Raw genomic sequence first — 14,696 nt, forward strand, 5'->3', positions numbered from 1 at the left:
TTGCATGATAAGAGTTATCTATAAAAATAAGAATAAAGCAAAAACAGACCAGAAAAACTTACTCTCAGAGGTAAGTAAAATCACCAAGCTATGAGAGAATCTGTACAATCAAGATTCTAAAGGAGGGCACCAGGGACGTAAAATGGATCAGGGTGAGTATCTGCTGCTTCCACAGAAACTGCTTCCTACTGTTTCATGCCCTGATGACCTCATGTTACTTTCCTAAGTTTATTCAGAGTTTTGTGATAGAAGAAGTTCACGAGAAAAAACCCACTTCTTTCGTGGGACAATGTCATTTTTAAAAAGTACTCCAAAGTGGGGGAAAACACCAGAAAAAAGGATGTTTTTTTAATCAATTTTGCTTCTCCCTAAGTTATGTTAGTTTCATCGATTTTACTCAACTCTAATGCAAAATTATAATTAGGACTATGAACGCCTCTAGGAACTTAGTTAGAGTGGGTCTCTAAGTGAAAGCAGAACTCCTTTTCTGTTCAAACTGGAGGGTCCAGGGTCACTTGCATGATGAGTCTCTTTTTCATGCTGTCTTTTAAGCTGGTATTTAATTAGTAGCATGAGTACAGTAATTTAAGAAAATATATAGCATGGGAATTATTCCTTTCTGCTGATAAAAATGAAGCTATGAAGTCAAAAATGTCAACACATGCATTATCTTTAACCTATGTAGCTGCACACGGCTTATAATGGAGTGCTACATGCAGTTCACACGTGATCTCCCTCAGGTGGAGGACGGCTGGTAGACATGAACAGGGGCACACACACACTATATATATAATTCTGTGTATTAAATAATAACTGCAGGGGGCAGGACAGATGGCTCAGCACTTCAGAGCACTGGCTGCTCTTCCAGAGGACCTGGTTTCAATTCCCAGCACCCACATGGCAGCTCACAGCCGTCTGTAACTCTAGTCCTGACACCCTCATATATACAGGCAAAACACCAATGCACTTAAGAAAATAAATAAAATAAAAACGATTACATAATGCCAGGACCAGAGAAATGCAATAGTCAGAAAGTTACTGGTCTTGAAGGGACATAAGAGAAGTGACAAAATAAGAAGGAAAACAGCATTGCTACTTAATGGTCCAGAATTTAGAGAACATTCACTATGAATAATAAACATACCCAAACACCTAGCAAGAAACTCAGTGACTCCCATGCAGACTTACCTTATCCAACTGGGAGAAAAAAAAGAACCCTGGTTATAAGCATCCTTTATGTAACAATTGCACCCTTAAGCCAAGACGACCGGCAGGACACTGCTTACAGGGGGTGGTGCCCGTGTGGGGCGCTAGCTGGCGGCCTTTGCTTACCTCTTTGGGGAGCAAGGAAATGAAGTCTCGCTGGAACTGGGGCTCTATCACCTGCATCATGTGCTTCACCTGTGTTGGCTCACAGCTATCGATGAGTTCATCCAAAGCCAGCAGCTTCTCTGGTCCACTCCAGCTCTACCGAAGAGGACACTTTGATTACCTTAAAGATGCTCCAGTTACAAACGCACCTGCGTGTCCTTGTTTGCGCAGGGAACTGCATGGAAAGGGACCATGGACAGAGAACTTGCCTCCAGTAGCCTCTGAAGCCATCTAGGTTTTACTTTCCAGCAAAGTCATGACTGGATTTTTTCTTTAGTTATAACAGTTATGTGTTCATCCAACACCAAGACACTGGGGGAGATACCAAAATCCTGTCCCTGAAGAATCAACCTCGGTTAATGAATAAATAGGGAATTTTGACAGATCATTTTTCTTTCTCCATATTATTTTTAGTGGACAGCCATAAAATTTTATGGCTTGAATAAGGCTTTCATCTAAGAGCTAAGAGATCTGCAACATAATTAATTAGAGAGAAATTCATAGCTGGATATTCTGCATTTCTGACAAGTGTCTCCTATAAGTTTAAAAAATGCTGTTTTACACAAAATATAGATATTAAACAGGAAACAATAGCAAAGATAGGCTAAGTTCATTTTTTAAAAATTAGAATATATACAAAGACCAAAAAAAATTAAGAAAAAAAATGCTATACTTACGAAAAATAAAAACATATAATTATATTTCAAAACTGAGCTCCTTTAAACAACTCTTGGGGTTGGATTTTTGTTGTTGTTTCATTTTTTTTTAAATATTTTCTACCAGTGAGTATGACTGCTTAGAAAAGCAATGGTTCTTGAAAGGAAACATTTTATGGCCATATGAGTAATTTAAAATGTTGGAATTCTATAATAACCATGTAAAACATTTAAGTAACTTCATAATTATTAAGTAGAAGCATATCTAAGCAGGCCTTTGTAAATCTGTGCCGATGTAAACACCCCTGGGGATTACTGCAGCCATTTGGACATGGACAAATAAAGAGTAACAGGCAAAGTCTGATGCATTCCGTAAGATGTAAGATAAATACTGAGCTGGGTCAAGGCTCTTAGGGGGCTGCCCTCAGAATAATTCTTAAAGAGGAATTTATTCCTATAGACTCCATAATGACCTCACCTCTCCTCTCCTGACTGCAGACGGCGTTGGCACTATGGGCCATCAGCCAGCGTCTGACGACCTCCATGGCCTACTCTACTTTGCCCAGGCTGCCACAGGTCGTGTCCTCTGTTCTCAGACAGGGTGCCCACCCCGAGTCTGTCATACCACACGTGCAGTGCCTCACACTGAGCGAAAGTGCTGGGCTGTCTTCTCCCATGGCACTTCAGGCACCACCATACTGTGGGAGGCGGACAACTATCCAACGCAAGGAAACTGTACATCTTGATTAAGCATTTGAAAACGATTCAGAGTGCAGAATCAGGGGACTCAGAGACACAAACCCATGAGCTTCACGACACCTGAAACTTGGTCATGACTGCGCCATCTAAGCCACCAGTGTCTCTTCTAGACGACGACATCCAGACCTCCAATGGCCTCTCAGCTCCCTAGCTTTGTCCTAGTCTATCTCCAGACTCCTTGGAGACTGGTTGAAGTGACCTTTCTGCTTACTGCCTTAAGCCTCCTATAAAAGATGTGGTTGGCACTGTGGTTCCCAAACACTGCCCAGGGTCCCACGCGGGGAATTCACGAACAAGCACTTGGGGACACTGGCACGATGCACTTGCTATTCCAGCCTTGGGTAACTGAGCCTGAACTCACAGTAGAAAACTAGAACTAGCTTCTCCAGAACCTGAGGCATGGCAGTGCAGGGACTTGTGTTGTATGGTTCGGAGTGGTCTTAAATCCTCGGCAATCCTCCTCTACTACTCTGGGCAGTTCTCCTTGTTAGTCCAAACAGTTTCCAATCCACCTCAGAAAACATGATTCAGGTAGGACTTTCTAAAGAACCCAAGACTTTATCTGCTTTTATTCTGATGTAAATTTTTTAACTATTAAATACAGTATTTTCCTGTAGTCCCATCTGACTAAATACATGAATTTCTTCAACTTCCTTACACCAGGTTTAATAAGTTTTCTTAATCATGCTGTAACAAATGCAACTTCAAAGAAACAATAAACTGATCCTGTTGTCACTTCCTTGCTGACTAACAAATAAATAAGACTTAACTAAAATAAAACAGAAAATATATGTAATTTCGGAGTTAGCATGGAGTGTGATAAAACCTTCAATATAGATTTTATTCATTATAACTATCAAAACATATGTATTTTATAGCTCTTGTTTTTTGGTTTGAGTATAGCAGATCTTTCCAAAGCACACAGCCTTAATGCAAATCCGTTCTGCTAGGGAGTGCAGAATTTGCATAATGTTATATGTTACAGCACTCAAGTGCGCGCTCCCTCTCACACACACCCACAAACACACACGCCACTTTTGTTTCTCAGATTCCCATGTAAAGTTAGTACTGACAGGCTCTTCTAGACCCAAGAACAATAGAGGAAACTGACATGTATGGACTCTGTTGTCCTTCCATGTGGAACTGTATGCACAGCTAAATACTCTTCACTGTGGACACTTACTTTAATGTTTGTTTTATGTAGTATGATATAAAGGAAACAACGGATCCTTAATCAAATACCTGCTAGTTACAGTCAATGTCAAAATTTGGACTAAGCCTCTTCATCAAGGTCATATATGCTTCCCTTCCCTGACGCTTTTGAACCATAAAAGGCTAATTCCATTAGAGTCTTTACCTGCTCTAGTACTGCTAAGTAAAAAGCCATACAGTGTAATATCCAAATTACATAAACAATCCAACCAGCCCTTTCTCTTTGGCAGGCACAGCGACTACTGGAAAGTCGAGTCAATTTAAGCAGAACAAAGTTTGGGGTTTTGCCTTTGTTTTTAATTTACATTTCTGTTTTTCAGTAATAGTCTCTCATCCAATTTACAAATGGAGCACAGAGTACTTTGTCGGGATAGATGAAGCTGGACCGAGTGCTCTATCACTGCCTGCGGAGCAATAGGAGGACAGTAAGGGGACAAGAGTTCCCATTTTGCTTGTTACACAACAGGGAAGTCACCATTAAATGCCCCAATCGCATATTTGTAGAAGCTTGCCAGTTTAATTATCCCTCATGGGTCAGCTCACACCACCCCACTTTGCTGTGGAGCTGTGGCTGTCTGTAAGATTGGCACTGAAGCATCACAAGCCTCCAGGCAAGTGATTCAATCCTAGTTAGTTTGGCACCAGCCTCGAAACACAGCACAACACAGGACAGGACAGGGTACAACCGTGAGGCTGGGTCACGTCAGAGGCTGACATGGGACAGAAGATTAGGCTGATCTACCTTGTCAAGTGGGCCTTTAGTTGCTACAGATTTGTTTCTACAGAATGTTGGGGGGAGGTGGATTAAGTTTTTTACTTGCAGGGATAATTCCACAATATTTCTGTGAACTAAGAATGAGATCTCTCACTAGAACTACTCATATGAAACAGGTACACTATTTTATAAGACAAAGCTGGTTTAGCGAACTTGGTTTTCTGATTTTATTTTTACAGTAAACATTTCTGAAACTGTGAAGTAGTAAGTATAACACTTGGACATTTTATTAAGGAGCTCATGGGGCAGCTAAACAAGCACTGTATAAAGGACTGGCTAGAACAGCCTCATGAAAGGAAGCATTAATGTTCCCACTGCAGATCAATGGAGGAAAGTTCTCTTAATGAACATCCTAAGTGCCTTACAAAACGTATTTTGGTACACTAAAATGCTGTGGGAAAAATGGGCCCAACCATATAAAAATTATTTGGACTAGTTTGCTAACGAGCTTTGCTCCATTCAACATTTTGAAGGCTGTTTGAATGGATGCTAAAGCTACCATTTGGTGCTCAACCTCCGGGTAAGACGTCAGCTCTGCACTCATGGGTGCTAGGGTGTGCACACGCTCGTGCACATGCAGGAGAACACACTGATCTTCCCATTTCCCTGGCCTAATTAGAGGCCAATATCTTCACTATCCCTTTAAGACTACATTCCTTGTGGCTGTAGTATCATGACATTTCCATATGTAAAATGTAACTTCCATTTCTTCAGTCCCAAGACTCCTAAACTCAGTACTAGGCCATTTTGGGTTGGATAATCATTTGTTTTTTGGAAGCAATCCTTCATACTGTCTTTACCAGCTAGACACCCAGGGTCCTACCACTTCATCTATTGATTTGGGGAAAATTTAAACCCTGTTGAGGCACCAGGGCTGCCCTGGTTACAGTAGCTGCCCCAGCCCACGTTGCTGGTGTTTTAGGAATCATCAGAAGGCACAAAACAATCTTAAATCCATCTAGAGGCACATGACTTTATGTTCGTTTTGAAGTTCTAGATGAAACACACACACACACACACGCGCGCACACACACACACACACACACACACACACACACACACACACGGGGAGGAAGGAGGAAGAGAGAGAGCCTAAGCAAAATACTGGTATTTGCATAACAGGATTTCTTAAATATTTGAAAATGGCAAATGCTGTGGGACAATGGTCTTTTATCCTGTCACTTGTATTATGTTTAATAAAATGCTGATTGGCCAGTAGCCAGGCAGGAAGTAGAGGCAGGGCAATGAGAATTCTGGGAAGAGGAAGTTTCAGTCTGCAGTGGTGACCCAGCCTCAGAGAAAGCAAGATGTGACTGCCTCACTGAAAAAAAAAAAGCACCAAGACACGTGGCTAACACAGACAAGAATTATGGGCTAATGTAAGTTATATGAATTAGTTAGTAAGAAGCCTGAGCTAATGGGCCACTCAGTTTATAATCAATGTAGACCTCTGTGTGATTTCTTTGGGACTTAACAACTGCAGGAACTGGGCAGGACAGAAAACTCAGTCAGCAGACAAATAAAACCAGTATATGTTTTTAAATTATAGTTTCCTTATATACCTAACAATTCAAGCAGCCAGAGGTAGTGAATGTGTTCATTTTATAATAGTACAGTGGCCAGCATCAGGTATGTTCTTATTTTTATTAATTATTGTCTTATCGAGTGCTTCATCTATAGCAGCTGTTTTGGTGAGCACTTGACTTAATCTACCATTCACGGCAAGACAGTCTCACGTCACAAAAACCCATAGTGCTCATGGTGACAAATCTGCCCAGGAAATGTTCAAAGAATTTAAATTCTGGTAAAAGACAGCGATTGGAAATTGACCAGATTAAAGCCATATACAAGCAAGGCACTGAGAGAAGTCACCCAGCCATCTCTTCTAGGGAAGTAGTAAAGGGAAAGTCACCTCTGGTGACTAGCTGACAGTTATTAAATTAATCTCAAATGCCTTATTTACAAGAAACATGTTCAGAAAACAAGAATACAGTCCGTGACATAAAAATTCAAAAATAAACAAGAAAATAAAGGTTTGTCTAAAAGGCAATGAAGAATGTAAATATTCACTTACACAAATAAACACTATACTTTCATTCTGAAAGATGCAGACATATCACAGGCTTGCTATTTTAAGTGTACACTTTCGGGACTCCCAGGATGCCTGCCTTTCTTGATGACCACGACCCTACCCAGTTCTCTCCCCAAAAGCCTACACCTCTTAGCAGGTGACCCCAGTCCTTTCCCCTATCTACCTGGTAACCACTATCCTACTTTCTCTCTTTTTATTAATAAACACCTCACGTTACATCTGGCTTCTTTCATTTAATGCAGAGTTTCCAAGGCTCATAAATGGTACAGACCAAAGAGTACTCCGTTTTTTTAATGGCTGCATAATGATGCATCACCCCCCCCCCACCAGGCAACCAAGTGAAGCATTGCCAGTGTCCACAGTCACCTGAAACATCTTCAGCCACTCCTGGAGGCCGGTGGGCGGCTGGACAGACGTGATCCTGCGCCGCTGCTGCCCTTGCCCATTGGCAGCTCTGAGGTCCCCGAACGTCGTTGGTGTTGCTGAACATGGTACAAGCCCAGTGGTACTAAAAAAAAAAAAAAAAAAAAAAAAAGGAAAAAGGACAAGAGGAAGCAAAGACAGGTCTTATTAAGAACTGTGAGCTCTAATTTCAGTCTGGTCTTCTTCCATCATCACTACAGCAATGCCTTTTGCTGGCTATTCTCAGAGGGCAGGAATACACAAAGCCTACTTTGCTTTCTTCCTTTCCTTCTGTTCCAGAGATGGTCTCACTGTGTAGTCAAGGTTAGCATCAAACTTACTATGAGGCCCAGGTTAGCTTTGAACTCACAATCATCTTACTTCAAACCCTTAAATGCTAGAAATATAGGCATCTGCCACTACTTCTGACCCTGTTTTATGATTATAATAAAAGTTTCCTCCCTATCTGGGGGAGCGACTGGCAACCAGGTAGAAGACTCTATGAAACGGTATGTGACTAGTCTATGTCTGCTTGGGGCTGCACGGGAAATTAGTCGTAGCGCACGTTCTGAGCGGACATGGCTGGTTCGATCCTAACTGTGAGTGAGTGAGTAAATGACTAAGCATACAAACCAACGAACGTGACCTGAGAACACACAGCCCCTACTTCTTAAAGTTTACATTTTCTTTATAAAAAAGAATGTAAAAGTATTTGTGTTACCAGTATTTCAGAGATTAAAAATGTTTTGGATTTTACTTCTTACACATAAGTCCTTAAACTTGCCCTAGATGCAATAAAATTATTTACTATATATATATATATATATATATATATATATATATATATCTGTTGCCAATTTTAAATTGTCATTTATTAAGCTGAGCCTAGGTATCTGGTAGTAGTAGCCAGCCCTGATGAGACGCACAGTTTTTCAGAACAAGTAGAGAACTTTCAGGTAAAATTAGATTAAAAGAGATCGTTGAAAGATTCTTTTCCAATAAACTTTGAGATTAAAAAAAAAATCTGAGCAAATAAATTCAGAACTGAGTATGTGGTTCTGATCGAGGTCTGAAACTGTATTACTCTGCTAGATAACAGCAGGAAGCCTACGGTCGCATACACTGGTGGTCTCAGATGGTGGGTCCTCTAAGCCAGCTCAACCATCTAAAGCAGGGTGAACACCGAGCATCTGCAGGCAGGTACTAAAAGGACAAGACCTGCCTTGGGAAATTACATCTGGGAAAGAATCCTCTTAAGTCCAAAGAGCAGCCAGCTCACAGCTGTTATCAGGGCACTAGATGATGGGGCAGGAGGGCTCCAGGCCAGACTGGGCTACAGTGAATGCTTAAAAAAATACATATTTATATCCAAAGAGCACATATAAACTGTACCATAACAACTCATTATCAACATCTGATAAATTGCTAACAAAGCCAACTCTTTAATTTTTTAAATGATACCTAAATCACTGTTTTACAGAGATCTTCATGCATGCACCTTTGAATCTTTTAATCTTTATTTAAGACAATCTGTAATAGTCAACAAATAAGTCAATCCTTTCTTCTTTTCTAATTCAAAACCAAATTCAGTTTTTCTTTTTTCCTAAATAAAACATGATTTATTAATAGTTTAAATTTCCTAAGGGTGGACAAAATAGAAAATGAGTTTCGTCTTATTACCTGTCAAAGCCTGTCCAAAGTATCACTAAACATCACATGTATATGCTAGTGACCGACAAGATGGCCCCAAAGTCATGAAAATAAATATGTATTCGTATGTAGTACAATTCCTTATTAAAAGGCAGTTGCTTTCTTGACATAAAAAGCAACTAAAATTTTATGAAAATATGTTCTGTACCACAAACTCCATTTTAAAATAACTGAACATTTAATACTTTTGTCTCAGTATTAACAGAAGGCCAAAATGACGTGGACTGACTAAAATCTACAGATTAAAAAATTACACTTACAATTAGTTTAACATCAAGCTCAACTCTCTCATCTGAGAAACATATTATCAAGGTTAGAAGGAGAAGTGAAACCTTTTACTAGTCTCTCTGTCCCTCCACACCCTCTGGTGGAAGTGCCCAAAACAGTGAAACTGTGGATGGCAAAGAGGACGGGAAGAGCTGCTCTGGAGCTCTTCCCTCTTCTCTCCGGAGCTCTCTGTACGTACATTACTCTAGGTGGTATGGCTCCTTCATTTTGCAGAAGAGCACTAAAGAAATTCCCTCAATTGACTGAAATAAAAAACCAGTAAAGAGGGGTGCAGTCTCTAATGTCTTAAAGAACCTTGTATCTAGGCAATGCTAATTTTATTTTACTTTATAGAATAAAAATAACTAAATCAAAATGCTTTAAGAAAGATCATAACCATGATGTGCTCAGATGTCTATTTGTTCACTCCTACCAGTTTTTTTTAAATAAAAAACAAAAAAACCAAAGTGACAATTATACAAGAGGGGGAGGGGACCACAAAGGCTCTTAAGATACTTTTGTTATTTAAATTTTAAAACACAGCATTTCGAAGCCATTTTTAATTGGCTGGGAAATGAGATATTGTGCTTAAGTTAGCCTAATTAGCGTGAGAGTGGGCAAAGTTTTATACTGATGCAAAATCCAAAAATGATGGAGTGAAGCAGGAAACAAGACTAGAATTGTGTCTAGTTGTTATGGAAACTATTCTACAGGAGTAGAAATGTATGTGCTAAACATAAAGACTATCAGGTCAATGCATGGGGATTTCTAACACTCATTCCATGGAGGAAGACTAAGTTCAAAACTGGGAGATTTACCTCACTGCTAATAAATTTATCTCCGATTTGGTATATGTAAGTATCTACCCTAGAACGGCAAGCAGTTGCTATAGTAACTAGAGACATTTGCTCACATTCAGATCTCATGGTTTACTGTTTAGGAGTTCTGCATGTGCCTCCCCCGTGAGTCTCTTAGTAAGAAGGAGCAATCAGACTGACACCCTTTCCATCTCTGTAACATCAAAAAATGCTAGAACAGCCGGCAACACTGAATACAGTAGCATTGTTATTCTGCGAACACAATTCAATGACCCCCATCTACCCCTCTATTTAACGTTACCTGGTGTAATCTGAGACTTTGCATGGTTTCTTTCCCAAAGAAAAGGAACGGACCTCAGAACCATGGTCCAACTTTCTTTTCATCTATAAGGTAAAACAGATAAGTTTTTTTTTTTTTAAATTTACCCGGTCCATTGTCAGATGAATTTGCATGCTAATATTAAAAGCTGTTAAATTTCCATGTGCCTACAATGGTAGGTTAAATGGAAAATCTATTACATAGTTTGTCCTATTTGCTTCGCTCTCACAGACTGGAGAGGCAATGCTCCCTTAGTATTCTGCTGGGGTGAACTGTATATGGTGATTTAGAAACTGATATTTATCATATCCTTAAATAATTACATATTTTTCAGTTAAGTAACAAGAAAAATTTATTAGCACTCACAGATAAGAACCATATTTAACATGTCTTTCTAATATTCATTTTTCTTGAAAAATATTATAAGATAAAAAATTAAATTAAAAATTTCAAACCAGAAATATGGATAACTGAACTTTGAACATTTATATCATTATAAAAAGGTAGAGAGCACTGTAAACAAGCTAATCTTGGATAGTGACTATAATACAGAAGAAAGCAATTGGCGTGGAAACAGAGACAGCTGAAAGAGTAAGTCCTAGCAGCAGAGGATCTGCATCTCCTACGGTAATGCTGAAGAGAAAGTCACCAACAGCTACGTGCACAGTGCACAGCCCATACTCGGGTCCAAACACTCTTGAAACACGGGAAGGACTATACGAGAGTGAGCTACGTCTGAGATATACAGATATATGATGTATAAGGCATGTCCAACACGTACATCCTAAGGGCTCTCACTATGCCATGGGATGCTGGCAATCCATTCAATGTTAATATTGAAATATTTATTTCTGTGTTTCACTATCAATTAATGCAGGTCATCGGAGTATATGTTTACTTCCAAACTAGAAAATAAGATCCGTTAAGTTCAACTTCTTCATTTTCAACAGCCTCTTTTGGATATGCACGCACTCACTAGTTACTGTGATTGCATGCTGTGGGGAGATAGCCATCTTCATTTTTACAGCCAAGTGCACCCCTACTTGGCAGCAGCCTCATTTCCCTACCCACTGCCGCACACAGGAACACATGAAACATAGGACATACACTGCACATACTAAAGGATTCAGACTCTGAGACGGGACGGCAAGGACTCCTATCATCATGCAGAAAGTCTTCCAATCAACACTGCATGAATTTTAGCTGCGAAGGTTCAAGAAGCTTATGCACAATTTATACCTTAGTTCATGAGCTACCTACTGGGGGAAAATGGAATTGGTCTGCTCTCCTCCCTCTGAAGTTTCTATACTCATATCATTTTAAAGACAATCCTCTCCAAAATATATTACTTTTTTCTCTTTGTAAATAATTTTATTAAAAGCAGACAAAAATAATAAAAACACTGTAATACACGGGTAGCCATGTGCTTCCATGTGTGCAATTCATGTATACAAATGAACCCATTGCACGGAACTGCTAACTTTCACAGATGTCTTTCATGATCATTATGAGAATCTCATATTATGATACTCATTTGAATTAAGTCAGTAATGCTGGCTTCCAGAACTTCCCAGAATGTCTTGTAAATACACTGGTACAAATGCCATCTGCCACTAAAAGCAAACTTTATTTCCATCTTAGAATCTTTCAGGGAATAAAAATACTTAAAAAATAAAGCAAGGAACTCACTGAGAAGGGGGTTTTACGTTAAATTATTTTATAAAACAAAGCACCTTCTGAATGGCTATAAAAGCCTTTTAAATATTGCACTGCTAACTGAAAATACCGACTTTATAACCAAAAATTAATTGGGTAGTTATTTAAGATACCACAAGTAGTACAATCTCCTCAAATATGAAGCCCACACTTTAAGAGTTAAGTAATGAACACATATGTATGTCTATGATACAGGAAAACTGAACAGAAAGGTTCACGGAAGCCAAGTGAGGCTGAGTATTTCCAGGTCAGCATTTAACGGAGCCACATTTCTGAAGTCCGGATATATTTTTCAGTGAAAAATTCTCAGATGGAAACATACATTTTATTTTAAAGCTTCTTCCAGCTCATGCTGCCATTCCATAGTTGCTTACAACATTCATGAAATAAAACAGAATACCAGACATCCAGCCACCCACCAAAATTAGAGGATACTGCAGCCATCTCTGATGATACAGATTTTCCTTCTCAGGCAGGCACACACACACACAACCACACAGCACAGGAAGAAAACAGCTTACTTACTTTGTAAAAAATCATTTTTAATGTGCCGTAGAAACCCATATTTTCTGTATTTTTCCCCTTCAGGGATTCCGTGCCCCCGTGTGTCCGGCTACTTGGCAGTCTCTGACAATATAGCCCCTTTTCAGGTAGGTATGTCACAGATTCTAACGTGGACATGCTCAGGCACGCCAGAAGAGGAAGATTAGGCAGCGGAACCGGCAGCAAAACTCCCCAGCACCAGCAGACGCAGCTCAGAACCAGAACGCTGCTCGGGACGCACACACGCATGCAGCTCCACTGAGAACTCGGGGAATAATGAGCGAGAACCCACAAGATTATTGGAGGAGACTATGCCCTGTCAAAGCCTTGACTGAACAGATTCCTCCCTCAGCAGCAGAGGGATCAGATTACATCTTCCCTTGAACACGGAATGGTGCAGTCCAGGGTTCAGCAATGCAGACTGCACATCAATTATACGGCGACTGCTCCGGGGAGCCCGTAAGCACACAGCGCACTCAACAGAGGGCGGACGTGGGCAGCAGAGACCGCCCCCACACCACAGCCCCTCTCCCCTTCCAAACTTTCAGGAGATTATTTTTGTGTTCTGTAAAACCCACATTTTTGACGAGTTTTAAATAGCTCTCAGCGTTACCACAAATAAGTCCTTCCAGAAACATTTTGAAAATGAAATGTATGGGTACCCCCGCCCCCAGCAAAACAGGCTATTTAACTGTCACCCCACTGTCCACTCTGGGCAGAGGCTGATCAGGCTCTTCATGTAGCTTGGACAGTATTGATTGGGCAATTTCAAAGAGAGAAATTAAATATTCTTGGGGGAACTGCCAATAAAGTAAATCAGTTTGGAGCATATAGTTTTGTTTTTTTAAAAAACAGGAATTATGTAATGTGAAATGTATTTCAGTTGGTATGCCTCTTATATAAAGATTTAATGAAAATATTTCTTATGCTTTACCGTTACATTCTTTTAAAATAGTTTTCAAGATAACCACCAGTGGTTCTGAGGGACCAGGGACTAAAGATAAGCCAGTTCTACCTACGCTTGTCTGAAGGTTGCTTTCTCCAGCGTGCTCCCCGGGGAACCTCCTGACACTCGCCCAGCCTGGGTCTACAGAAGGTAGGGACTTTATATCAAGACAGACTCTGACAGTGCACATTGCTTAACACTGAAAGGGAATTTTATGCAATAATAAAGAAACTAAGTTTGCCTAAAGGCAACATTTTTCTTATAATGATTATTGTATGAATTTATGTATTCATCTTGCAACCTGCTAGACAACTGCCCTTGGAGGCGGTGATAAGGCTCCTTGGGTAAGAAGAGCTTATTATCAAGTGCCCAGCTAATTAACTCCTACCCTCCCCACTAATGTTATTATAAGTAAGCTTTGTGCCTATAGTTATTTAAAGTACTTAGCTTTATTTTTTCAGAAGAAAAAAACAACAACAAACCAACCCACAATGTGAGCACTGTCTAATAGTTCTGCATAGTGATAGGATATTGCAAGAAATATCAACTTTAAAAATGTTTATCATTAGAATTAAGACGTTCAATGTAATGCTTATTTTCAGATGAAAGCAAGATAAAATAAATCTCATGAAGATGCACATCTTGAATTCTCTCCTAGAAATACTGTTCTGCCGTCTGTTATGTTCTCAAACATTTACCTAGTTCTTTCATCATTCCCCCGTCAGACAGCATGTACACAAACACTCAACAAAAGTTAGTTTTCCTAGCAATCAATTCCTTCTCTTCAAGGGGACGTTATTTTAAAATTGCAATCTCTTACTTTGAGGGGAAAATCCAATAATTAGTAAGATACACAGACCTTTACTATCTAGTTGCCTCATATTTAGGAGGAAAGAAAAACCCAGCAAATATGACTGTCTGTCTGTCTGTCTGTGCCAGGCTCCCGGAGAAAATGAATGACTAGCTGGAATCTCTTGGGTACCTTAGTGGAACCAGGGATAGGACAGGCTTGTGTCCCCTTCGGTGTCAGCTCAAACTATGGCCTACCTCCACCTGAACTAACCTTTTCCAAGCACTGAGTTAAGAGCAGAGATGAACTTTCATTAGTAA

The 14,696-nt window shown here is 39.9% G+C and overlaps 1 protein-coding gene across 3 annotated transcripts in view; it reads right to left on the reverse strand.

The window, feature by feature from the left end:
* Window positions 1-14,696, reverse strand: part of Fbxw7 (F-box and WD repeat domain containing 7) — a 141,256-nt gene that overhangs the window by 11,932 nt on the left and 114,628 nt on the right. For 2 of the 3 annotated variants that reach the window (XM_041658966.1, XM_041658967.1), the window contains 3 exons: window positions 10,364-10,446; window positions 7,232-7,373; window positions 1,333-1,467 (listed from right to left, as the gene is read on the reverse strand). In XM_041658966.1, the coding sequence (XP_041514900.1) occupies window positions 1,333-1,467; window positions 7,232-7,373; window positions 10,364-10,446 (360 nt within the window). Of the gene's footprint in view, window positions 1-1,332; window positions 1,468-7,231; window positions 7,374-10,363; window positions 10,447-12,622; window positions 13,062-14,696 lie in introns of those variants that run through there. The other variant, XM_041658968.1, reaches the window with a different exon arrangement.

Source organism: Microtus oregoni, unplaced genomic scaffold, assembly GCF_018167655.1.
Source record: "Microtus oregoni isolate MIOR12 unplaced genomic scaffold, Mior012 000010F_ref0000083, whole genome shotgun sequence".
NCBI lineage: Eukaryota > Metazoa > Chordata > Mammalia > Rodentia > Cricetidae > Microtus > Microtus oregoni.